This window comes from Paramormyrops kingsleyae, chromosome 5 (assembly GCF_048594095.1).
Source record: "Paramormyrops kingsleyae isolate MSU_618 chromosome 5, PKINGS_0.4, whole genome shotgun sequence".
NCBI classification, from domain to species: domain Eukaryota; kingdom Metazoa; phylum Chordata; class Actinopteri; order Osteoglossiformes; family Mormyridae; genus Paramormyrops; species Paramormyrops kingsleyae.
The window spans coordinates 24,110,034-24,134,697 of NC_132801.1; the positions used below are offsets into that span (position 1 = coordinate 24,110,034).

Here is a 24,664-nt window from a genome sequence, read left to right on the forward strand (position 1 = left end):
TCCTGGAAGCAACGGGCACGAGGCAGGGAACAACCCTGGACGGGGGCCAGCCCATCGCAGGGCTTATTATTATTATTATTGTTGTCGTTGTTGTTGTATAATAATGAAATCAAATATCCTTTCCGTTATGTCTACCTGTAAATGAGTTGCTGATTAAATTAAAATTTCACGGACCATAAGTGTTATTTATGTTGCTTTGACTGTTCTTTTTGTTAGTCCCCCGATCCGCTAGAGGGCAGTGCCGATTTCTGCGTATTCTTCCCAAGCAGAACGAGACGTAGTCGCGTGACATCAAAATTCAAAATATGGTGCTGCAATGTTTCCGGAGTCGAGTTTGATAGCCGGTGTTAGATTATTTTTAGGACAGGTGTTTTAAAGAGCCTGTATCTAATGGTGAGAAGTATGTATCTGTCTAGCATAGAAACTTTTTATCAGTCATGAAAGACGTAAATTATTTTTTTCTCGTTTCCACTGTGACTACAGTCAGCGTCCTGCAAATGCGTCTTAAATGTCTCCTGTGGTCCTTTTTGTAACAATAATGGTTATCAATTTTACCTTGGAAAAAACTTTAGTATTACTGAGCACGCCGATCGTTTGTGACAGTGTGTCGGATTATGGCTACATTTATTTTTTATGTCTTGTATAGCGTTGTTTGCAATGGTTATTCTTGTGTTCCCCATTATTAATCATCTGCGGAAAGCTTCATCACGATGAGTCGATATATGTAACGGTAACTGTACAGCTTTTTAGGAGAGTTGTCTACATCAATCCATATAAGGATTTGGAGTTACAATGGCCAAGAATTTAGTGGAGTTTGAGACTGAGATGTTTCTCGGTCTTTTCGAGACGGATGGATTGCTTGTAACAGCAGAGGGAATGGGCATTGACCGTATACTTATGCAGTTTTTGCGGGTATACTCAGAGGAGGGGAGCCTTGTGCTTCTGTTAAATACTACTACTCCTGAAGAGGTGAGTCTGTGTTCTCTACGTCTGATGCACACAGAGGCATTTCTTCTTTTTCAGTCTAGAAGCACTACGGCGGGTTAACATTAAGAAACATAGGCAGAGAAAACACAAATCCGTTCAGCCTAATGACTAATGCGTGCCCTCATCTTGCTAATCCGGCACCTGGAATCAGCACTAACCAGGCAGGTATGTAGTGAGGTTAGATGGGATGCACTGAGGTTAACCTCCGGAAAGCAGAAAATCAGAAACTACTTATTATTCAGCGGCCGCATTTAATACAGTATTCGTTTAATCTCGGATTAAAGTACTTTGCCATACAGTGGGTTCCGCTGTTAAGCGCGACTTCATATATTCCTGTCAAGCGTGTTTTATGTGAAAACGTCCTTAGAACTTAAAGTACAACGCGGAAGTCATCCGTCTAAGAACTGAGCTGCAAGCCTTACGATTTACCCATTTAATGCGACAGTTTTAAGTAATTTGACCGAACAGACATGTTTTCACTACTTTGTAGGAGTACTTCACCGAGCGGTTGCGAGCAGAAGGGCTGAGCCACCTTCCGCGCACCGTGACCAGCGACGTGCAGAGCAGCGAGCGATACGGCGTGTACACGCAAGGGGGCGTCCTCTTCGTCACTAGCCGCATCTTGGTGGTGGACTTTCTGACAGATCGCATCCCAGCACATCTTATCTCAGGTGGAATATCAGTTGTGTGTTAAGCGTGCTGGTCCAGACATTTTATTATGCTATTATGCTTTTATTTGTGGCTCATACTGTATTTATTTATTGTGGAATGTTTAAAAAATCTCCAGCACCAGATGTCTGGAGGAAGATGTTTAATTCTTTTTAATGTAATGTCATAATTCTTTAGGGATCTTGGTGTATCGGGCCCATAAAATCATCGAGTCCTGTCAGGAAGCCTTCATCCTGAGGCTTTTCCGGCAAAAGAACAAGACCGGGTTCATCAAGGCTTTCACAGACAAGGCGACTGCTTTCTCATCCGGCTTCTGCCAGGTCGAGCGGGTCATGAGGAACCTTTTTGTCAAGAAGCTTTTTCTCTGGCCCAGGCTAGTATCTTCATTTTGGCTGTACAAACACAGAGCTGAACTGAATGGTGTCTGCTTTTGAAAAACATATAATTCAGGCTTTTTCAGATAGTTTAACACACACTGAGAAAACTATTTGTAGGTAATTTTTCCACTGCATTTTTAGTGATTATCCTGAGTTCCCCCCACACCCCCACCCATTCTGTGGCTCACGCTATGGTGTATGTACAATGGCGTAGAAGAGATTGATATTTTGGGGAGCACAACTTAATCATTTAAATACAAAGGTCTGTTTATTGGGGAGATAAATGAAGCGGTTTCTACGTGCCTTTCTGTGTTAAATCCGGACATCCTCAAGTCCGCTCTCCTAAATGTCCGGCAGGTTCCACGCTGCTGTCAACTCAGTGCTGGACAGACACAAGCCGGATGTGGTGGAGCTCCACGTGTCCCTCACTCCGGCTATGAGGGCCATTCAGAGCTCTGTGCTGGATGTCATGAATGCCTGCCTTAAGGAACTCAAGCGGTACAATCCCACGCTGGAGGCGGAAGACCTCTCCCTGGAGAACTCGCTGGGCAGCGCCTTCGAGAAAGTGAGCAGCCCATTGATGCACTTGGGCTTTTTTTTTTAAATCAAATATAATATGTGTTCTTTAAAGGGTCCAGCTTTAAAAGATGCTGACTTTTGTTGTGCGTATGAATGCTATACAATGACAAATTGCCCCGTATTTCGTTCTTAGCTGTTTTACTGAGCAGTTAATGGATGCTCAGCATTTTCTTGCTCGTGATCATATGTGAAACGTCTTTGTGACTCATCGGTGTGTTTTTCCCCGCAAAGACGATCCGTCACTACCTGGATCCACTCTGGCACCAGCTGGGGGCCAAGACCAAGGCCCTGGTTCACGATCTGAAAGTTCTGCGCACGCTGCTATTCTACCTGACCCAATACGACTGTGTTACGTTTCTGAACCTACTGGAGTCCCTGCGCTCCAGTCAGAAAGCCTTCGGAAGCAACTCAGGTAAAGACCGGGGAGCCCGAAATGCTCCAAGGCCGCCTGTATAGGACCAAATGCTAAAATTTTCTGTAACTTTAACACCATTTCTGTACTATGATGATCTTAATGATCCAGAACCACTGATAAGCTGCTGCTCTTTAGTTCTGTGCATTCAGACCTTGGACGTGCAGATTCTGAGTGTCACTCCTGCTCGTGGGATGCTGGCCTTGCTCTTCCCCTGCCTGCGAGCTGCCCGATCGGGAATCGCGTGATAGTCGGGGCCGTGGCCGCCGGCGTGCCGCTCCCCCTCCTTCCTAGCAGTGCGCTCTTTCCACAGGCTGGTTGTTCTTGGATTCCAGCACGTCCATGTTCGTCAACGCCCGCGCCCGTGTGTACCGCGTGCTGGAGGCGCACAAGAAGCTGAAGGGAGGCGGCGACACTCAGAAGAAGCTGGACGGCACAGGTAGCTGACACCCCCCAGCCGGGTGTATGCCGGGGGGCAAAGGGGCTCGCTTTTTACTGAACACGGAGGGGCCTGATGAGCAGGTAGTCAGTCGCCCATAACAGGATGGACAGCATGCTGCCCAGATACCCTAACTGTACGCGTCATGGTCGCCATGCGGCCTTGCTTGGCCCCTGGCCTCCGTGTGCATGTCCCCCTGTTCTCAATGAGGTCCCCCTTCCCCAAACTTCACCCACATACAGCCTCAGCTGAGGTGAGGAGGGAGCTTGTCCTGGAGAAGAGCCCCAAGTGGGAGGCTCTGACTCAGGTGATGGAGGAGATCGAGAGAGAGAACAGCAGCTGCCAGGAAGACCCAGGTGAGCGGCGGGGGCGAGTGGGGGTAGCGGGCAGGGGAGCCCTGTCTGCCTGATCGAGGGCAGGAGGGCAGGACCGTGGGCTGTGGGGGCGAGTGGGGGTAGCGGGCAGGGGAGCCCTGTCTGTGCCTGATCGAGGGCAGGACCGTGGGCTGTGGGGGCGAGTGGGGGTAGCGGGCAGGGGAGCCCTGTCTGTGCCTGATCGCGGGCAGGAGGGCAGGAGCGTGGGCTGTGGGGGCCAGTCATTTCATTTGCATTCTTCGAAAAAATTTAAAATGTCGCACAGTCCTCATGCTAAGCCTCACAATAGCAGTCTGGTCAAGCACAAGAAAGTGTTTGAAGTTTCAGTCTATATATCCCCCGCCGCCCCCCCCCCCCCCCCCCCCCCGACTTTCAGGCCGGGTGCTGATCTGCGCCAGCGATGACCGAACCTGTGCCCAGCTGCGCGAGTACATCAGCCGAGGTGGCGAGCGCCTGCTCAGCCGACTCTACGCTCGCACCCTGGGCAGGAGCGAGGCTCCCCGCGAGCCGGCCTTCGAGCAGGGGGGCGGAGCTTGGGACGGGAAACAGCCTGGGAAGGGCGGGAAAGGCAGGAAATCCAAAGGCAAGCAGAAGAGGGACAAGAAGAGCCAGAACAAGGACCGTCTCACACTCACGCAGATGGTGAGAGAGGGCGGGCTGGAGGTGCAGAAGATGGGCAGCAGCGAGGATGAGGAGGAGGAAGAGGAGCTTCTCTTAGACCTACCCGGAGATGCCTATTATGGCATTCTGAAGGAGCCGCTGACTGTGATCCACCCACTGAAGGGCTGCAGCGACCCCTACAGCCTGACGCGGATGCTGCATGAGGTGGAGCCCAAATACGTGGTGCTGTACGACGCAGAGCTGCCCTTCGTGCGGCAGCTGGAGATCTATAAAGCCAGCCGTCCAGGCAGAGCCATGAGGTGGGTGGACATCAGTCAGGCTAACAGTTACAGTCATTTCTGTGTCTTTATCATGATTCAGCAATTCTCCTTCAGGGTCTATTTCCTCATATACGGTGGCTCCACAGAGGAGCAGCGGTACCTGACTGCCCTGCGCAAAGAGAAGGAGGCCTTCGAACATCTCATCAGGTCAGCAGCCTGCAGGTGTAGCCGTCTCTCCTTTCACCTTCTCTTGGGAGAAGGAGGGGAGGCCTCTGTTACTTTCCACGCCTTTACGCTGTGATCTGCGGGTGCGTGCAGGGAGAAGGCAAGCATGGTGGTTCCTGAGGAACGAGAGGGACGGGGAGACACCAACCTCGACCTGCTCCGCAGCCAGGAGGGAGCCGACGGCAGCTCCAGCACTCGCAAAGCAGGCGAGCCCACGCCCATCCGCCCCGCAGCTCCCCGCTCGTGTCCTGTCCCGGCGCGGTGCGGTGTGACGCTCTGTGTCTGTGTTTATTAGGCGGTCAGGACCCGGCGACGCCCCCCTCCCGCGTCATCGTGGACATGCGTGAGTTCCGCAGCGAGCTGCCATCCCTGCTGCACCGGCGGGGCCTGGACATCGAGCCTGTGACACTGGAAGTGGGTGACTACATCCTCACGGCGGACATCTGCGTAGAGCGCAAGAGCGTGAGCGACCTGATCGGCTCGCTGCAGAGCGGCCGGCTCTACACGCAGTGCCTCTCCATGACCCGCTTCTACCGGAGGCCAGTCCTCCTCATCGAGTTCGACCCAGCTAAGCCCTTCTCCCTGGTGGCACGATCCGACCTGCGGCAGGAGATCTCGGCCAGCGACGTCACCTCCAAGCTCACCCTGCTCACCTTACACTTCCCCCGGCTGCGCCTGCTCTGGTGTCCCTCCCCCCACGTCACGGCCGAGCTCTTCCAGGAACTGAAGCGCGGCCGGACCGAGCCGGATGCCGCCGCCGCACAGGCCGTCACCGCCGAATCCGACACGGTGGCGGAGTCCGCTGACCTCTACAACCCTGGCCCGTACGACTTCCTGCTGCGTATGCCCGGCGTCAATGCCAACAACTTCCGTGCCCTCATTAACAACGCCGGCAGCCTGGCGGACCTAGCCGCCCTCAGCCAGGACAGGCTGGCGGAAATCCTGGGCAGCACCATCACCGCCCGGCTCCTGCACCAGTTCCTCCACGGCTCCATGCACGACCAGCCGGCCACAAAGGAGACAGAGTCTTGGGACAGGAGGTGACCAGCATTTGTCGCTTCTAAATCGGATGGGACCAAGAACTCCTTACAGATTCACAACGAGCTGACATGTTATGAACTGCCGTCTAATTTTGGGCTATCTGTCAGACAGCTATTTATTTTGATACATTTTTAATGTATATATGTGGATGCTGTTTGCCATTCCTTTTTAAAATATTTAAATACAAAATCTCATAAAGCAGTTTTCACTGCCTCTGCTAGTTTTTTTTGAAAGCTGTGTCTCCTTGGAGACGACCATCAACTGAAGTTATGCGCACAACTGTCTGTCTTGCAATACTTGTCCTAAGTGGAAGCTGAAAGCTCGGTCTTCAGCAGCATGAAGGGCTCTTAAATAATTCACTGCACATTAGATAACACCATATAGAACCCATATATTCATTGATGTTCTCAAACTAGATTAATATCTGTGTGCACCAGTATTCTCAGAGATGCTCCTTGAAACCCATGATCACGTATCAGTACTGCTGTCTGTCTGTTCTGGCACGAAAAAACTTTGTCGTGTTAATAGTTGACTTTCGGAAGACTTTGGGTATCTAAAGGTGGTGACATGCCTCCAGCCATTTGCCAAAGTATACTGAGCGACGGTTTACTTTATTTCGAAATAACTTAATGCAAGTTCTTCCTTTAATAGGCTTTGTTGGTCTTGGTGGGAAATCAACAGCTGTTTATTTCCTGTTTTCGGTACTTTGGGGAGGAAAGGAGACTTTGGGGAAAATGCTGTAAAGTGTGTGAACAGACGTCCTGTTTCCTTTCTGAGAGTCCTTACAGCTGCTGAAGGCAGGAAGCGCTTTTACAGGAAGGCTTCGGCTATATAACATGCACCACACTGACCGACAAGGCATCAGCCTATGATGTTGGGAATTCTGAAAATTATCTCTTAACAAGGTGATAAAATCATGCTGATCTAAGTGACAGGATCATCGTACATCCCGTCATATTAATCCTCCTCGCTGATCCTTAATAAATTCGTGCTGCATCACCTTTTCTTTTTTAGATCCATCAAGTTCACAAATCAGTTACATTTTGAAGGCCATATTTTACATTTATTTATATTAATACATTTACCTCCACAGAGGCAAATCACCAAGTGCAGGCTCGCCTTAAATTATGCTGACCCCATAACCCATTTCAAAGCCCAAATCAAGTAATGAGTACCATTATAACAAGGCAAAGACATTAATGAACTGGAAATTGAATTTGCAGCTATTCCGTTACCGGGCATACTGCGTCATACCACGACATTTTAATGTAAAAAAAACTAAACCGGATTTTACATCTCGGTGTGCTAAAGATGTTTTCGTTATATATATGGAGGGTCCATGACCTTTTATTTACAAGTCCAGTTAACCTCGAAATAACCCATAAAGACGTTTGAAAAAAAAAATCTTTCGTAAGCCATGATGTAATCAATTACTTAGGAATCTAATTTCTTGTTTAAATGAATCAATATGTGGACCAGTTCCTTAAAATGAATGAGAAAATGTTAAGTGGCTTGATTTCATAACCCACCATTGTTAGCCAAAATAAATAGGGTCTGTATGGACTCAGCAATGCAACCATACTGGCTATAGCAGCATGGGAAAATAAAACAAATACTTATCAACAGAGGTGTATGTGTACATCATATAATGTAAGAGGGCGGGGGCAAAGATACATTTTGTTAGGGGCTCCCGAATGTCCAACTAGTCCCCTGCTTATCAATACGAATATCATGGAGTGATTAAATTACTGCGGTTCGGTGTCCCAGGAGTCGCAAAATCAGTTTGCCTGGGTTTGATTAGCCTATATATTTGTAAGACATTTCATTAATTTAATGTAGGCATACACACGAAGGCATACTTTTTATTCACGACTATTCGCATTTGTCCCATATAGGCTGCAGAGCGTAAATGATCTTTACTTATTCCTGTGCAGCTCTTCGGCGCACATGCAGGCCGCCTGCCTTGGGGACTTTAAAGAGTTAAGGGTAAGATCACCATCACGTCACCCAGTTAAACCCAAACTGAGCTGCAGCGGCCATCTTCTTCCAAGACCAGCAACTTCACTTCTACGGGAAAATGACTATTCATTGGTATTTGGCGTAATCTCAGACCTAGAGGGGCGAGAATAACGGCCTGAAGGTGCTTCAGTACGGGACGACGGACAAGACGGGTAAGATCCGCGATCGCCCGATCAGTGTATGCGACCAGCCGGGCGACGGGATTCGCCGAGATGCGGCAGTAATAAGCAGCCGAGCGACAGTGTATCAGTGTGAGGGCAGAGCTGATAGACACCGTAACACAGGTTGTCTTCTGCTCGATCTGCTTTATTTTACGGGAAACATCGTGGTTTGTTTCGGCACGTTAATCAGTCAATCCTCCAAGTTCATCACATGGGAGGCGGTGGTCCGTAGCATGGTCTTCCTAATATATTCCCACATTGGTCTGTAGCCGGCAGGATCGAGTAAAAAATTCTCATATCGGTCTGTAGTCGGCATGTTCTACCTGAATCATTCCCACATTAACCTGAATGATTTTTTTACAATGTTATTTCAATTGCGTTATAACGTGACATGCACTGCTGATGGCATTATTTTAATTTGGGAGTTTTTAGTGGTCAGTCTACTGAAGTACTTACATATGAAGTCAAGAAAGGCACGGTACTCTGGTACTCTACCCTGGTGCTTCGATCGCTCCCATGTAACGCTGTCACCGTGTCTTTTCTTACTGTGTCCATGTAAACAGTGTCATGAGGCATGTGGCTGTATTCTGAATACATGTTACGGAACCCATAAAATGTGTATGGGATTTGTCTACATTTGAGCTACTATTAAACTCCAGGATATGGTCTGAGTCATGGTAGCCTATATGTGCCGGAATAGGACTCTTTAGCCCAGCAGCCTGCATTGGGTCTTACACATTTCAGTAGCCAAGTGGACAGTGCTGCTGAAATGTGTCTGAAATAAAAGCCTGCCATGTTAACAAATACTGAAGACGATGTTTAGCGGCACTATACTAATTTGCAATACAGTTTTTTTTTTTTTCAAATTGGTTTGATATCACCTAAGATAAGATGTGGTTATTCCGTATCCGGTGTGTAGTGAGTTGTTACTATGATCACCCTTAACTTTAGAAGAACTCGTCACCACACAAGGCAGGGTTATTACACAGAATGCAGAGACAGGGAGCTTTAGAAACACAGATTACCCAAGTGTGTGTTTTTGGACTGTATAAAGCAACCAGAGCACCTTAACATGTTGATGACTGGTCTTTCTTTCTTGTACAGTATATTGAATTTTTAGAATTCAGTGATCAGTGTTGACACACCACAGTGCACAACAATGAAATGTGTCCTCAGCATTTAATCCATATATGACATCATGACATAGCAGAGGACATCTCATTCAGATTAATTATCTGAATAATAATTAAGAGATATCATATCATATAATTTAGTAGGTAATGACATTGTGATAATGCTGGCATTTTGTTCTACATTTTATCCCTGATGCATGTATGTAAAGAATGTCAGGCAAGTCAGGATACTAATGATCACAAGAGTTTGGTAATCCCAAGTTATGCATACTAACAGTCTTGGAAATGTGGCTGCTGTATTTAAATGACAAATATATTTGGTTTGGGTGGCGGGGTGGCAGTGCTGAGGTCTTCCAGCATGTGGGATGTTGTAGATTAGACTTGGAAAAGCCTGAGGATAAAATGAAGCACATAGGCAAGCAGTGATGATGGATATAAGCATGTGGATGTGACCCACTTTTGGGGAAAGGACAGAAAAGTTTACGTGTGTTCCAAAGAGCTATAACCACCCAAGGATGAATGACAGAGGGACCAGAGTTATTAGGAGGAGAAAAGATCAAGCCAGGTGGCTCTCCGAGGGGGGAGAGGGCAGCCAGTAGGAGGATCATTGCAATGTCTGTGGGGACAATCTTCTGTTTTTTTTTTCCATTGAAAAATGTGCCGGCATGGTCCCTTGTGAGACGTGAGGAGGAGGCAGAGGAGGTGGGTGGCTGGGGGGGGCGGGGGGGGGGGGGGGGGAGTGATGCGCAGGTCGCAGGCAGTATGTGCGAGTTTGAACTGGACTGTTTCTGACTGCTGATATTTATTCCTGGCAGCAGAGATGGTAGATTAGATATCAAACGCCCCTAATGCACACGTCAACCAGATTAGCGATACTCTGTTTCGTTTGCCGTCCGTCGGCTAGAGACGTGCAGTTTGAAGAACGTCAAGGTAGATGGGGTGTGATTGATTAGAATCAAAAGTTCTGTTAGTCACTAGTCCAAAAGAAGCGCTGATGGTAACAAATGGATCGTTAACAAAAGGGAACATTACACTGTACAGTGTGCGGATCTTGAGGGAGTCACTGTACAGGCACAGTTCGTGCTGGCAGTGTGGAATGTACAGTAGACATTATACATGCATTTCACAGTAGTGCAAGTATGCAAACAGATGTTACAGTATGTACAAGTTTTGTACAATATAATAATGGTACTTTTTTCATCTTTGCGGGGACATTGTCTTTTCACCTATACCCTATTATTCTCTATAAGACACACAGATTGGTTAGAGCAAGTTTTGGGGTCACAGTGCAGGGTCAGCCAGTGTCCAGTGCCCCTGGGGCAATTGGCCTTGATGGCACAATGTTTTTTCAACTGAGATGTGTAGTTGAAGGATGCCAGCCAAGCAGGGATCTGGCATTGATAAAGAAATAGTCTGGCTGTCTGGTTTTGGCTTTGATTGCTTTAAAAAAAAAGAAGTCTTGTATAAGCTTTTGAAATAAAAGATGACCAGGGTTTGGGAGATCTGCAGCAATCTTGGTGGCCCTTCTAGATTTGTAGAGCACCGCTACAGAAGGTTGGAGCCAGTCGTTGCCTAACTGTACGAGAATAATTTGTTCAGTGCCAAGCGTCTTGGGATGTCTTAAGAAGCACATGTACCACTGTGCTTGCTTTACAGTGCAAGCGACATTTTCATCCCGGTGGAGTTGGCTTGAGAATTTACAGGATTGCACCGGATTGACAATAGTGCCCTGGCTAACCGGACGGGGGCTTGTGAGAGCCAAGTTAGACTTAGTGCCGAGTAAGGCTTGCTCCTCAGACTTAGTGCAGAGTAAGGCTTGCTCCTCAGACTTAGTGCCGAGTAAGGCTTGCTCCTCAGACTTTGTGATGAGTAAGGCTTGTTCCTCAGACTTAGTACCGAGTAAGGCTTACTTCTCAGACTTAGTGCCGAGTAAGGCTTGCTCCTCAGACTTAGTGCCGAGTAAGGCTTGCTCCTCAGACTTAGTGCAGAGTAAGACTTGCTCCTCAGACTTAGTGCAGAGTAAGGCTTTGTTCCTCAGACTTAGTGCCGAGTAAGGCTTGCTCCTCAGACTTAGTGCAAAGTAAGGCTTGCTCCTCAGACTTACTCCAGTTAGTCTGAAAAAGTGAGAATCTGTTTGCACAGGAAATGATTAATATTCATTTCGGAGAGTTTTCTCAGTAGTAGGTCAGGGTTATGATTGTGTTAGATGCTGATGTAAAATCCATCCCTGGACATTAAAGCAGGCTGTGCCACTGGGAGCAATGGGCCCTCAGGTGTCCTTTAACATAGGAAGTGTGACAAAGTACAGAGAGGGATTTTGGAAGATTTAACTTTTAGGACTTTGTGAAGCATCACCCCCCATCTGAATGATCAAATCGGGTACTTCTAAGGTGACAAGTCTTACTCTAAACAGGAATGACTAATTATGGATCTGTGAAGAAAAGAGGGAACATTTACCTGCACAAGCATCTGATGACGATGGTCATTGGGGATTTGCAGGGAATGGAGGAAATAAATCATGGGATTTGTTTGGAATTCCATTCACAGTCAGTAGTCTTGTTCACTAGGATGTTTTTAATGGTCGCAAAAATCCATGACGGCTTTCGCTATTTGTTGGGGCAAATATTTCATTCACTGCAGAAGAAGAGGGAAACATTCAGTTTAGCAACAGCTGTTACCCAATTTGGAGGCAGAAATTAAGAAAAAAAAATGTTGGGAGAGCACCAATAAAGATATAGAAGATGAAAGATGGAAAGATAGAGATGAAAGTGAGATCTGAAGTGATGCAGGTGCACATCAAAGAGATTGTCTGATGAGCCCCAGCCACAAAGTTGACTCGTTATAAACCAGTGGCTCATTTTTTTTAAACTGGCACATTTAGATCTACATTTCCATGTAACAAGTCCAGGCTATATTTGCAATCAGACTGAGCTTTGCAGGGAAATAAGGCAATTATACTTTAGATTAAAGTTATATATGTCTGCCTTTAAATAGTCGTAATCATTGTTAGTTTCCGAAAGTTGTAATGGACTAAATGGCTCAAGTAATTCAAGAACTTAGTCTGCTTGCTCATGCATTAAATATTTTGTTCTGAATCCACTCCCTTTAAGCCCAAATGTTCTGCTACTAAGTGGTCTTGTTGGTCTTGGCTCAGCCCACAATACCTGTTTGCATTTCTGTTTTCATGCATTTACTGGAAATCTCTCATTCAATCACTTGTGTTCTTTCACTTACCCTTTAATGTCTTAGTGAGATCACCATTCGTAACAGAGCAGTCATGCATAGGCTGGTGTGTGGCTGTGTGGGTTTAGGTATTGTGCTCATACCCGGAAGGTTGCCAGTTCAAATCCCACGACTGGCATAGTTGTTTCTCCACTGGGCCCTTGAGTCAGGCTCTCCCCCTTAGGGTTGGGGCTAGCTGTGAGCTGGATGTCTGCTATGTAGGCAAACTTTTTGAATGAAATATTTTAAATCCAGAAACACAGATCTGTTTCATATGATTAGCTAAAACTGATGCTAAACTGCAAAAGAAACCTTCAAATGTGGGAAAAAAACCTAACAAAAAGAAAAATGACAGGTATCATCTGAGGCACAAACCTCAGAATCATCCTTAGTTGTTCTAAACAATTCATGTCAAGACCATCTGGCTTTTCTCCAAAACCATTGCTGATTTACATGCATTCTCTTACAAGCAGAACTGCACATAGCAGCCAGTCACCAAGCTTTCTAACATTCTGTTATGCATACAGCTTGACTAACAAAAGTCCATCACAAGGACCTCCTGCAGATGGATGTTCTCTGACTCACTTGGAGGGCAGATCAGAGCTCACCATCTGGGGTCTGCAGAGACACTCGGTGGACGGTGGATAACAGACAATTTAATACGCCTGCCATTGAAGACAAGCACCCAACGCCGACATTAATATTTGGCTGGAATAGCTGGTCTTTCTGTCCTCGTATCACTGCTTTGTCCCAGTCATTCTCTGAGGGAGGAGTTTTAGCTGCAAGTGGTTGGTCTGGTTGTATGGAGACCTCTTTCATTTTCCAGGTTTACTCCTAATCTTCACAGAATGGGAAAAGCAATGTTGTTACGTTCCAAAATAACACCTCGTGCCACTTGCTGACGCGTTTTCTACTAACCCCAGCAGCCTTGTGAAATTAAGGCACATGTTGAATCGTATGAATAGTGTAAATTCCTTCTTTAACTCTCATATGAATATTTGCCATAGAGATGAAGTGACTTTGGATTGTAATTCATCCCAGGGGGACCACCTGGACTGCAAAAGTCTCCAGATCTTTTTCCATTTGCTACTAAGCCTTAACGTACCGAGTGTGGAATGGCTTGGCAAGCCCCGTGTTACTAATGTTACTGCGGAGTTTTCCTGGGGTGCAGCAGTGTGTGCGAAAGCTGTCCTCCAGTAGGACGTCTGCTCAGTGTCAGCCGTCTCCATCCACGCACGCTCCGCTCCGTCAACGCTGGCTGGTGTGGCTTGCCGGAGAGAATGCTGCTCTCATGGAGCGCAGAGTAAATACCAAGGGCTCAAATTTAAGGACTCGTTCATCTGTGTGAGATGGTGCTTGCAGGTATCAAATACGCGCACTGACGAGAAGCATGAAACTATATCGTCTCATCGATCTTACTGAGCTCACTGAAGGTTCTGCGAGATGAATTTCAGCTACATTATGCTCTCAGTTATACATTTTTCTGGATCTTTTTCTTTAAAAAAGTAAATCCAGCATTGAAGTTGGTATGTCTTGATTATTATTAGTAAAGAGAGTGTCTCGCATTCTGAAGGCTCTACTTCATTTGGCTCGCGGGAGCACAGTCATCTTAATCATCTCTTTATGGGATCATTTAAAAGCAGCTCTGTTTCCAATTTCCTTCTGAATATGTATTTATTAACCGCTTCGAATGCTGCCAAAAATGCCAGTGCAGGGACTTTTTGAGACCAAATGCTGCTTTCTGCCGTTGTAATGCTCTGACACTGATACCCGACTGGCACATGCACAGGTCTGAGCAGCCGCGCATTCGCCTGCGCCTGATTAGCATGCATCTGATGCTGGTGGATGTGGGAGTCGCCTGCCCACAGAAGATCACGCTCTGCTGCCCACCAGCAATGCACCTCTGCTGCTAGCCAGGCCAGGAAGAGCCTTCTGCTAATCCCTCTCGCTTTGCTCTTTTGTTTTTATTTTTCGTATATATGGCGTTGTGTGCCTGATGTTTTAATAATGAGTGGCATTCTGGAAAAGCTGGATTATCACTATTGGGTCACTACTCACTACTGTGAGTGTCATGGTGGCTCTTTAGGTAAGACTGCTTCCTCACACCTGCAGGGTTGTGTGTTTGAATCCCACCTCCATTCTCTGTGTGGAGTTTGCGTGTTCTTTTTGTATTATGTGGATTTACTTCTGAAATGGAATGGTCTTTACGTTGCCCACAGTATTTGTGTCCAGTGATGGCATCCCATCAAGAATAGAACCTGGCCTTGTCCCCTGTTCTGCCTGGGGTAGGCTCCAAGCCCCTCCGCCGACCCTGACCGGGATGAGCGGTAGGACGATGGGGGTTTCTGCTAAGTACCTCGCTTGCCTTACTATACCGTCTCCCCACCTGCAATGTAAATCATCATATAAGTTTCAAGTTCAACGGCTGTCCAAATATAGTAGGAGACCCATGATCTGAAGAAGACTCAGGAATGCCATCTGTCCACGGGCCCTGCTCTGCCTCACCGTCCGTACAGCATTGCTCTCTGCCGAAGCCCTCGTTCTTTTTCCGAAAGTCTCCTCTACTGATAGATGTCCTCAGTCTTTTCCCCTTACTGCCTTGGCAGAGGGTGCATGGTCCTCGTACCCTGCCGCTTCTGTCTTCCAGCATAGTTGCATGTTTATGGAGACCCTTGCAGGTCTGGCTTGTGTTTTCTGTCTCTCTTGCGTTGGAGTTTATTCTTGTACTGCTTCTAACGCCTGTCATTCATTAACTGCATATATAGCAGTTACTGCTTGCTGTTAAACTCAACGTAATGTTAATGGTAACTTGTAAAGGAAAACTTTTTTTTTTGGTCTGTACTTTTAAATGAGCCTATAATCTGTCAGGAATTACCCGGCCAGGTGACTAATTACAGTATGGTATTCTAGATGGTACAAGCCAACCTAGAACATGAGATGGATTGGTCAGCAGGCAGGCCTTTCAAAAGCACAATAAGACCTGGGAAACTGTCAACTGAGTCATTATTTAGTTTAAAAGTACAAAGAAAAGAATTAAGGTGAAAGAGGTGTGAGATGTTTTCCTGTTCCTGGCTGGTCGTGAATCTCGTCACTGTCGGCAGATTTGTCTTCTGGCTAAATGTCTCCTGTCGGTCCAGCCAGACCGTCCGCACCCTGCAACGTGCAAAACATGCGAAACGTTTGCATACGTCTGGATGCCTTTTTGCGTGAAACCTGTGCCACGATGGAGCACTTTCTTTGGCTGACGTCTTTCATCAGGGGAGGCCTGGGACCTGGGTCTTCACTCGAGGGTCATCACCATTGCCTTTGCTGTCCCTGTAAAACCAAGAAGCTTCTTTTCTAGTTTGTTTAGTTTCTTAGCAGATGTAAAGGGATGATGAAGCTCTTGTGCGCCTGTTGTTGAGGCTCCTTGAATTTCTTCAGTGATTTTTTCCCCCCCTCTGTTTTCGTAACCATCCCCCCCCACCAACACACACTATGCAGTGTGGCTCTACTTCCTGCTGGCTGCTATTCTTAGCTTTCCAGCTGATTTGCTTTGTGGTGGTGACAGAGTAGGAGGGACAGGAGGTTCTGTATGTATGTTTACACTGTGGCCCCTGATGCTGCTGCCCTCACTGTATGCAGGCCTGCTTTACCTGTCCCATTCCGCCTCATCCTGTACCATTTGATTTCCCTCTTGTTTGGAACCATTGGACTTTCCCCTTCTAAATACACCTCGCATGAAGGCTGAAAGCGTGTCTTGCTGGTGAATTGGCCCCTAACTTCTGCACCCTTCCTTGCACGCGAGCTTTTCCTTTTGATGGGAGGCTGTTTTTGACTCGCTATGGAGCATTTGGACCCGACTATGTGGCATCAGATCGGGCTGTTTGGAGTTCACAGCCACGCGTGTTTACTCTTCCGAGGGACCATCTACAGTTTTCTAAAAGCCCTACGTGGGTGACCTGCAGCTTTTGTACTGGCAGTAGAGGCGGGACTGGGGGGGGGGGAATTTTACTCTGGCTCGTCCTTGTTGGCACAGACTCGTTTGTGGTGTGACTTTGAGTGTGAAAGTGGTCCCAGAGCTTTGCAGTGTTAAGTCTTCATGTCACTGCACGTTAAGCCAGTCCAGCTGCTGCGACTCTGCAGTGGGGTGGCAATGAATTGGTGCAGCCAGAAGGGACCTCCAGGAACGCGTCCTGCCACTTCCCAACCCACATGGGACAGCTTCCCGTCACGGCCAGATTCACAGATAAAATAATGACTCTTTGCCTCAGACGTAAAGCTGAACAGACTGGCTGTTGGGCTTTTTGTATTGGCTTGTTGACCGGTGTCCATTTTGGGGCATTTTCACCCGTCCTGTTGTGAAATAAGCGACGTATCGGCTTTGCTGTCATCTGTAGAAATGTTATTTCACGCAGTCGAAAGTTGCACAGCGCGTCTCCTCCGCGAGATGCTGCCTGGGGCCCCCCATTTGCCGCAAAGATAGAATTGCACTTCTGTCCATGTGGGACACATGAAGACAATTTCCCCACATGAAGATGAAGAATTACTGTTCTGCTTTATAAACTTCCTGCCGTGTTGCTGCTCATTGGGCAGATTGCCTAGCTTGGGTGTTTGGTTGTGTGCTACATTCACAACTTCATTGTTTCTGCTCTTCACGGTTGCCCCGGTTTCATCCCACTAAAGTAAAGCGTGTGTTTTAGGTGGATCTCTGAGTGTGTGTGTATTATGTGTTGGACTGGCATCCTGTAGGGTTCAGTACCAAAACCCAGTGCCAATATGGCGTCGGTTCCCATATGATCAGTACGTACTGGACAATATTGCAATGCAGATTTTGGTGCCTCATTTCAGTGCCACTTAAATGCCTGAGCCGTCAGTTGAAGTATTTGCCCTCTGGTGCTCAGGCAACAGAAGCATCACTCCACCTCACGCACCATCACTAGCTAACATTACACTTGCCCTGATGTCAGCAGATGCCTACTGTTAGCTAGTAGCTACGTTAAACACGGTTAAAATGCCTAAAGCTAAATGATCTGAAGTGTAGCTGCATTTCACTTGAAAGGATGCCGACACCAGGACGTGCAACAAATGTTTAAAAAACTATTGTGTGTTTCCTGGGACACGTCTCATGCTCTCCACACTGCCGCACTGGAGAAGTGTTTATGGAAAAACCATGAATGGATGGTGGGGGCTTCATATTGCCCATGGCATAAAGCTGAATTCATTTTGTTCCCAAAGGTTTCTCTTTTTTCAGCAAAAAATGTATTCTACATTTTCTATTTATGCTTTGTTCTTTATGTTTTTACAAAGTTGCTTGACAGTTTTTTCCATCGCCTGCCAGTCGTATGACTATATTAACCAGCGATATTGGTGCAGATGAAAATAAACTTGGATACATAGCAAGTCTCATCTGCTCCATATCCAGTGCGAAGATACTGCAGTTGTGGTGCAATTTCAAAATAATTTCTGGATCTGAGAAGAGCATGTTTAGCAGGTATCTGTTTCCACTGATGTCTGAGGGTAGCATGTTGCCTCTGGCGCTGACGCACGAGCATTCAGGCAAGGCTTCTCTCACGCTACCTTTTGCAAATGGTGCTTTACTGAGCCACTTAAATGTATAAAATCCTGTCCTGCTATTGTTGCTCTTGTTGCATATTCTTACGGCTAATTTCCGTTTCCATAGCGATCACTGGGGATGGACTGTAAACCAGACTCGAATCCCAGTCTACTTGACATTTTATGGTTATAAATCTTAAACATATAGATGTGATAAACCCTTTCATCTGTCACTTGAAAGGGGTTGTGATCTTTTTATGATGATCCTTGTCTTTTAAAAACAGTTTGCTTTTGTCTTCCCAGAAAACAACCTGATGGACTAGAATGAACCTTTGTAAGAGCAAGGCCCAGTTTCTGTCCATTTCCCTAGAGCAGGGGTGGCCAGTCTTATCCGCAGAGCGCTGGTGTGTATGCAGGTTTTTGGGATAACCTGTAGGTCAGCTGGTCAAACCCAGGTGTGAGGACTCTTCAGCCAATCAGTCCTCTAATTAGTAATCTAATAAGGGAGTTGCAGCGAAAACCCGCATACACACCGGCCCTTTGCGGATAAGATTGGCCACCCCTGCCCTAGAACATATGTGACATATTTTGCTCTTTCTCCCTTTTACAGGTTGCTCACAATGGCCTAGTGTGCCCTGTAGTGAACAGGCGAGGGCAGCTCTTTGCACGGCTGATCGGCACTTTCCCTTACAAGTAAGTAGAGCCACTAGTTATCTGGTTTGTCACCGAGTTTGTAGCATACAACCAAAACTTGTTAGAGGACCCCTGCACACCCTTTACTGTGTAAAGTTAGTTCTCTTGTGTCCCCTGGTGAATATTTTCAAGGTTGAAGTGCTGTCTTCGCTCTAAGACAGGGGTAGTGTTTTCTGTGCGTAGCTTGATGTGAACAAGCTTGTTTTTGGTACAGCATGAGGCATAACAGGTTGGATCAGCTGCAAACGCCTTGGGCTTCAGCTCACTTTTTAAACAAACCCTTTATTGGTCTGAGTACAGAGAAGTGGAAAGCTTTAATCAGCGGGATGCTGACATTTCTGTCACCCATTCAGATCCTAGTAGACAGCTTGGTGAGCCTTGAGTCATTGCAATGAAGTTTCGTGGTTTTATTAAGCACTATATTCATCCATTTGTCTTCCATACTGCTTATCTAGTAGCATAAGATATGATGAGCTTGAAGCTAATCCCAAGAATCACAGGGCTTAAGGCCAGGTACACCCTGGATGGGATGCCAGTGCATTTCTGAGCTCACGCTTACACACACTCACTCACTATGTGTTGCATACTTGTACAGAATTAAACTAAAGCCCAGCGCTGCCTGTTGCGCTGTGACCGCTGCTGCGCCGCTCAGTTGGGAGACCCTGGCTGACTGCTTCTCCCATCCCAACCGCGCTCCGTCTCTCACGCCCTGCAGGCCGCCTGACCCAGACTCGGAGCTGCCGTCGGCCAGCCTGCCATCCGCACGAGAGGCCCCGCTGCTCTTCTCCGCGTCAAAAGCAGCGTGAGTCCATAGACAGCTGGTGTGACACTCCTGCTTGCAGGATTCTGAAGGTCGTGCGTCGGTTCCTGTAACCACATCTCATTATGTCTGTCTGGGATGAATTCAGGTTCTGGCTCGCTTTCTCTGTTTTAAATAACAACTCTGAGGTTTTCCTTTGTATGTTGGATAGTGAAAAAACAAAAAGGCAAAGGGTGCACTGGAATCGTCTCGGAGAAGCTGGGCTGGAGTCAGCCCTCTCGTGAATGTTCCCTAAAACGCGGTGATGGTGCCGCTGGAGTCCCAGGTGCAGAACCGCGCCTTTGCTGCGTCTCCCTTGTTGCTTGCCTTTGTGTTCATGACCATCTGCAGTTCATTAAGAGTTCCCTGTTCCTCTTTGACTTATTGTGAATAATTTTGCATTTCCTTGGGCGGCTCACCACCTGTCTGTGCTTTTCTCTGGTGGAGCTGGAAGGTCTGCGTTGTTGCTTTGACGGGGACCTTTAGTGAGTAGGCGTGGAATGTTAGTAAAATGACGCATGTATTTACCTGCAAGGGAACTTGCAGAAAATTAATAAATGTGCAATGATATTTGTGTAAATACTAGCTACATAGTGCAGGCTGTTCTGACTCATGAATTGCACAATCTTATTTATTCTTTACCGGAATCCCTTAGGCATTTAATTAAAATATATACCAGGGAATTTCTATGACTATAACACTTGTGGTGTTATATTCTTGCATGCATTTCTGTATGTTTTACATTTATTTAGTTGATGTTTTTCCCTGGAGCAATTGTGGTTAAGTACCTCACTCAAGGGCCCAACAATGATATTCCTCTACCAACCATGGGATTTGAACCAGTGACCTACTGATCACTAGCAGAGAGTCCTAACCTGCAGAACAAAACACTGTCCCAATGGTATTTTATGTAACTTTTTCCATTAAAGTTTCATTTTTCAACAAAGGGAGACTATCGACCATGATACATAAGAAATTTTGTTATGATATGGCCATCCTTTGTTACAGTAATATAAGCTTGGGTTAATGTCTAATTTACACCTGAAATTGTTGTCATGAAACCTATACCACTTTATCGGATTATTCTACCCTGGCTAGCTCAGCAACTGAGCACTGATCGAAGTACACCAGACCAGAAATGGAAACTAGTTGGGTATCAGTCTAAATGATAAAGACAATGTTTTTTTTACACATTTATTTTACACAATCGATAGTAGACGTATGGTAAGGAATTGCATTGTGGGCACGGTTTTTTGTTCTCCTAAACAAACAGTTTTACCTGCACTTAATAATTAATACCTTAAAATTGGCAAAGACACATCATCTTATTTGTAAGACGTCTTTTCTTTTGCCTGAGGTCATCTCTGCATCCATGATTCACACACATTAAGGAGACCTGCTTGTTTCTCTGCGCTGCTTCTCAAAGAGCAGAATCCATCTGATCCATGCTGCTAGGAGGCTGCCTCCTTGCCACGGATCCAGCTGTGTAACGTAAAATGTTCGTAAGTCGTTATTGAACATCGTTTTAAGGGAAAACAAAGAACTAGGATGCTGGGAGTACTCACGCTACTCTACTGCGTGGCAGGGGGTAGCGGCCAGGAGTCGTACTAGGCGGAATTGGCACGCAGAAAAAACAAATTGATGTTGCGGACAGGAAACGGGAGCCCAATTAACACAATTTGGACTTACAGTCCTCTTAGTTTGTATGTCTGAAAGTTCATAAGTTGAAAGTTCGCAAGTAGAGGAGTGTCTGTATTGTCTCACCATGTTAGGGTTACAGTTAGGGTTCCATTGGTTTATTGACATACCATATTAAAGTTCCATCAGTTCACTGACAAACCATGTTAGGGTTCTATCGGTTTATTGACATACCATGTTAAGGTTCCACTGGTTTACTGACACACCATATTAGGGTTCTGCTGGTTTACTAACATACCATATTAAGGTCCCATCGGTTTACTAACATACCATGTTAGGGTTCCGTTGGTTTATTGACATACCATGTTAGGGTTCCGTTGGTTTATTGACATACCATGTTAGGGTTCCATTGGTTTATTGACATATCATGTCTGAAATAGCCAATTACACTGCCTTTCCTTTGTGGGAACCGTCTGGCTAGCATATCCAATTGACAGAAAGATGTGAAGATCTTTGTCTGCCTGTCTGAAAGATGCTGCCTCTACTTCTGTCCATTAAGGTCTGGGTGGTGGTGCTGCTGGAAGGGGGTCAGTTATCTACACAGGTGTGGCTCAGTAGCCAGGCAGGACTGTAGCCCCAACCACAGATGGCAGCCAATGGCCGTTCCGTCCTGCAGACCATTATCCTGCATCTACCACAGCTGAAGATCTGCTGTACCGCGCCCTTTGAAAACCTACACTAGTGGAAAATGGGCTTCATGACAGAACAAACATGGATTGTGGTTTGGGAGGGGTCGCAGATAGATCTGATACCTGCTTGAGTGTTCGTCTCTTTGTTTCAACTTGGGTTCAACTAAAGCCGATTTGTGGTGAAAGCAGTACTTCAGATGCCTAAGCTGCATGATAAAGCCACATGGAATTCCTAAAATAGCTCCCTGTATTAATTCCTTTAGGATTAGAAGGTGTTTAATGGGAATGTGCTGTGAACATTTAGCCCGATGTCACTGAATTTTTATATACTATTTAGATTTAGGTTCAAACAGTGTTCATTCTCTTTTTACACTCCTGCCAACCAGCCTTGTCATCTGCCTTTGAACGTTTGTTTGTGCCCTGATATTTGTCGTGGGGTGGGAAAAAATTTGAATTAGTTTGACAGATTTCGCATTGAACTTAATGGATCTAACCAAAAATCAGCTCATGTTCGTGCTTTATGTGAAATGGTTTCGCTCTGAGTTTACTGCTCCTTTGTAGAACAGCAATTTAATGAGGGCATGTGGTGAGAGTTGCCAGTGGAGATCTGGGGGTGTAGATGTTTCACTTTGGGGAGGCACAAAGATTATGGAGGGATGACATCTTTGCCAAGCGGAACAAGCCGCAGTGGGTGTTTGGCGGAGATCTGCGGGAGTCACGGGCTCAATGGCTCCCAATGAGGAGCATGTTGAGGGGATGGTGTAGTTAAAGAAGACATAACCAGCTCTTTTCCTTCCACCTCTATCTCCTGCAGATCTGTTTTTATCCCACTGTTGTATGGATGATCTCTTCAAGAGTCTTTTGTCTTTTTAAAATCCACCTATGAGCTTCTGAGCTTCATCAACATATTTCATAAAGATTTATATATTAAGGAATTATAGTTATAATATTACAGTGTAGTTGAATAGTGAGGAGCTGCAGTTTGGCCCACTGTCTTGATTATGGTATTTAAAGGAATCTACTGGTTTGCAGGGTGTTTGGGTGCTTGCGTCACACACATGGGATTATGTCCAGACAGAACGTGCTGTACTAAGAAGTGCATGAGTGAACTCGTCACCACAGCCATTCCTTGTGATTTTCATTAATATTGCAAGTTCCACCCATGTGCCCAACAAAGCTGGTTGATCTCTTGCCAGACCCCGTTTTGGCTTATGGGAAACACCTTTCGTTTTTCATCTCATTGTATGATTCCCAGTCCATGTATCGGCTGTTATTATATCCTTAGTTTGCCTTTTGTTAACAACTATCCCAACTGCCATAGTACAGGACACATTCTGGAACTCTGGAGCTGTTCTGGAGATGGGGCCACAGGTGTTTGATTGGATGCTGGAGATCCATTCAAATCACTGTAAAGGATTATGCCCTATGAGCCCTCTTTGCTTTTCAGTGTTTGTTTAAATTTCTAAAACTCGTTTTGGTGTAAATTGTGTTCTTGGTCTGTTAGTCATTTTCTGTCCTATCAGTTACATTGTTGCAAGCTTAATTGTGTAACTGAGTGGGTAGCAAACAATTAGTATTTCTCCTTGTTTGTAGGTAACCTTCCGTACATGTATCTGCTGGCTTTTATGAAAACTGAAAAAAAATAGATTTTTTTTTCTTTAAAAAATCTGGGAGCCTGGCAGCTATGAACGTCTGTATTAGAAAGACTCCAGTATCATGATACCACACAATGATAGAATGGATGATTCTCTCATAATGACTTTCGTCACCCACCATAGAACATCTTAATTGCTCATGTCATACTGAGTCTATCCAAAATGACTCAGGCCTCTTAATATATACACACCTGGAATTATTTATAATTGTTATGACATCTGTATTCTCAGGTTGGTGATGGTTTTAAAATCTGACATGGACATGTGTTCAAGCCAGTCCTTGACCTGAAATAATATGAAAAAAGTCTATTGATTCTTATGGCCATGACCGGAGAACCTGGCATGTTTATGAAATGCAGTGGTTTACTTTTTCAGAATTTATTTATTTATTTTATTTTTTTTGAGAATTAAATGCTAAAAAATGGTTCATCATGATTTAGAATCAATAGTCACCAACAGGGATGCGAGTACTCTGCCAAGGATGGGATTCAAACTGGTGACCTTCTGATAAGAGTAACAGAGGCTTCAGTCGCTAAGCCGCATACCGGCCCATAGATACCACTGTGCATAGCTAAAGCGGGGTCATGTCTCCTGGAAAGGCCCCCTAACAGTACCACTTCTGTGGAATGCCATGGCGGTCTGGGGGTTTTGGAGTTTTTTGTACCATTTACAGGAAAACCAGTGTCTGCAGAACTGGGTGGGGATCAAATATGAGGCAGGATCCAGGGATGATGAGATCAGGTCTGGCTACGTCATGCTGTGGTTTTAACATCCGCATATGCCTGTGAGACGGTTTTACATGTCCGTGTCCAAACCGCACTTTGACAACACTGCTGGCTCTTACTCCTCAATGGACATCAATGTTTACATGACCATCATTGTAGGCAGGGTTGCGGTTGGCGTATGAAGACCCTGACAGAATCAGGGGCCCCCAGCACTTTACTTGGGCCCTCGAATACGTAAAATTAGGTGAGGGGGCCCCAGGTGACATTTTGTCAGTGGGTTTACCAGTGAAAATGGGGACTTCCGGCAAATTCTTGCACGGTGTTCAAGAATCAGTCCTGGAATGCTCTCATTTTCCTTTTCAGTCATCTCATCTTCTTAGCTTTTATCTCATTATCCTTTTAGCCGTTTCT

The 24,664-nt window shown here is 46.0% G+C and overlaps 2 protein-coding genes across 8 annotated transcripts in view; both read left to right on the forward strand.

Moving 5' to 3' along the window:
- The first annotated feature begins 272 nt into the window (after positions 1 to 272).
- On the forward strand, positions 273 to 6,197 carry ercc4 (excision repair cross-complementation group 4). Of its 4 annotated transcripts, none has more exons than XM_023797248.2 (11): positions 273 to 969; positions 1,478 to 1,658; positions 1,834 to 2,029; positions 2,391 to 2,598; positions 2,844 to 3,024; positions 3,338 to 3,463; positions 3,706 to 3,819; positions 4,214 to 4,757; positions 4,833 to 4,925; positions 5,037 to 5,149; positions 5,239 to 6,197. In XM_023797248.2, exons 1-11 carry the CDS (start codon positions 793 to 795, stop codon positions 5,985 to 5,987), a joined length of 2,682 nt encoding a protein of 893 aa, XP_023653016.2. In that variant the 5' UTR covers positions 273 to 792; the 3' UTR covers positions 5,988 to 6,197. The 4 variants fall into 4 exon arrangements, with proteins under 4 accessions (XP_023653016.2, XP_023653013.2, XP_023653017.2 ...); XM_023797249.2 differs by adding an exon at positions 1,024 to 1,152 and having other exon boundaries at positions 284 to 393; positions 4,214 to 4,925; XM_023797246.2 differs by having other exon boundaries at positions 285 to 393; positions 847 to 969; positions 4,214 to 4,925.
- Positions 6,198 to 8,000: 1,803 nt separating this feature from the next.
- mrtfba (myocardin related transcription factor Ba) overlaps positions 8,001 to 24,664 on the forward strand; it is a 45,980-nt gene continuing 29,316 nt past the window's right edge. For 2 of the 4 annotated variants that reach the window (XM_072712450.1, XM_072712451.1), the window contains exons 1-3: positions 8,001 to 8,155; positions 18,665 to 18,747; positions 19,463 to 19,549. The gene's annotated coding sequence lies outside the window, so the exon portion shown is untranslated. The remainder of the gene's footprint in view (positions 8,156 to 18,664; positions 18,748 to 19,462; positions 19,550 to 24,664) is intronic. The other 2 variants (XM_072712452.1, XM_072712453.1) reach the window with 2 other exon arrangements.

Coding starts and splice junctions, on each gene's coding strand:
- ercc4 (XM_023797245.2), top strand. CDS start 793: ATGGCCAAGAATTTAGTGGAGTTTGAGACTGAGATGTTTCTCGGTCTT. Junction 2,599..2,843: donor TGGGCAGCGCCTTCGAGAAA/GTGAGCAGCCCA, acceptor TTCCCCGCAAAG/ACGATCCGTCACTACCTGGA. Junction 5,150..5,238: donor CTCCAGCACTCGCAAAGCAG/GCGAGCCCACGC, acceptor TGTGTTTATTAG/GCGGTCAGGACCCGGCGACG.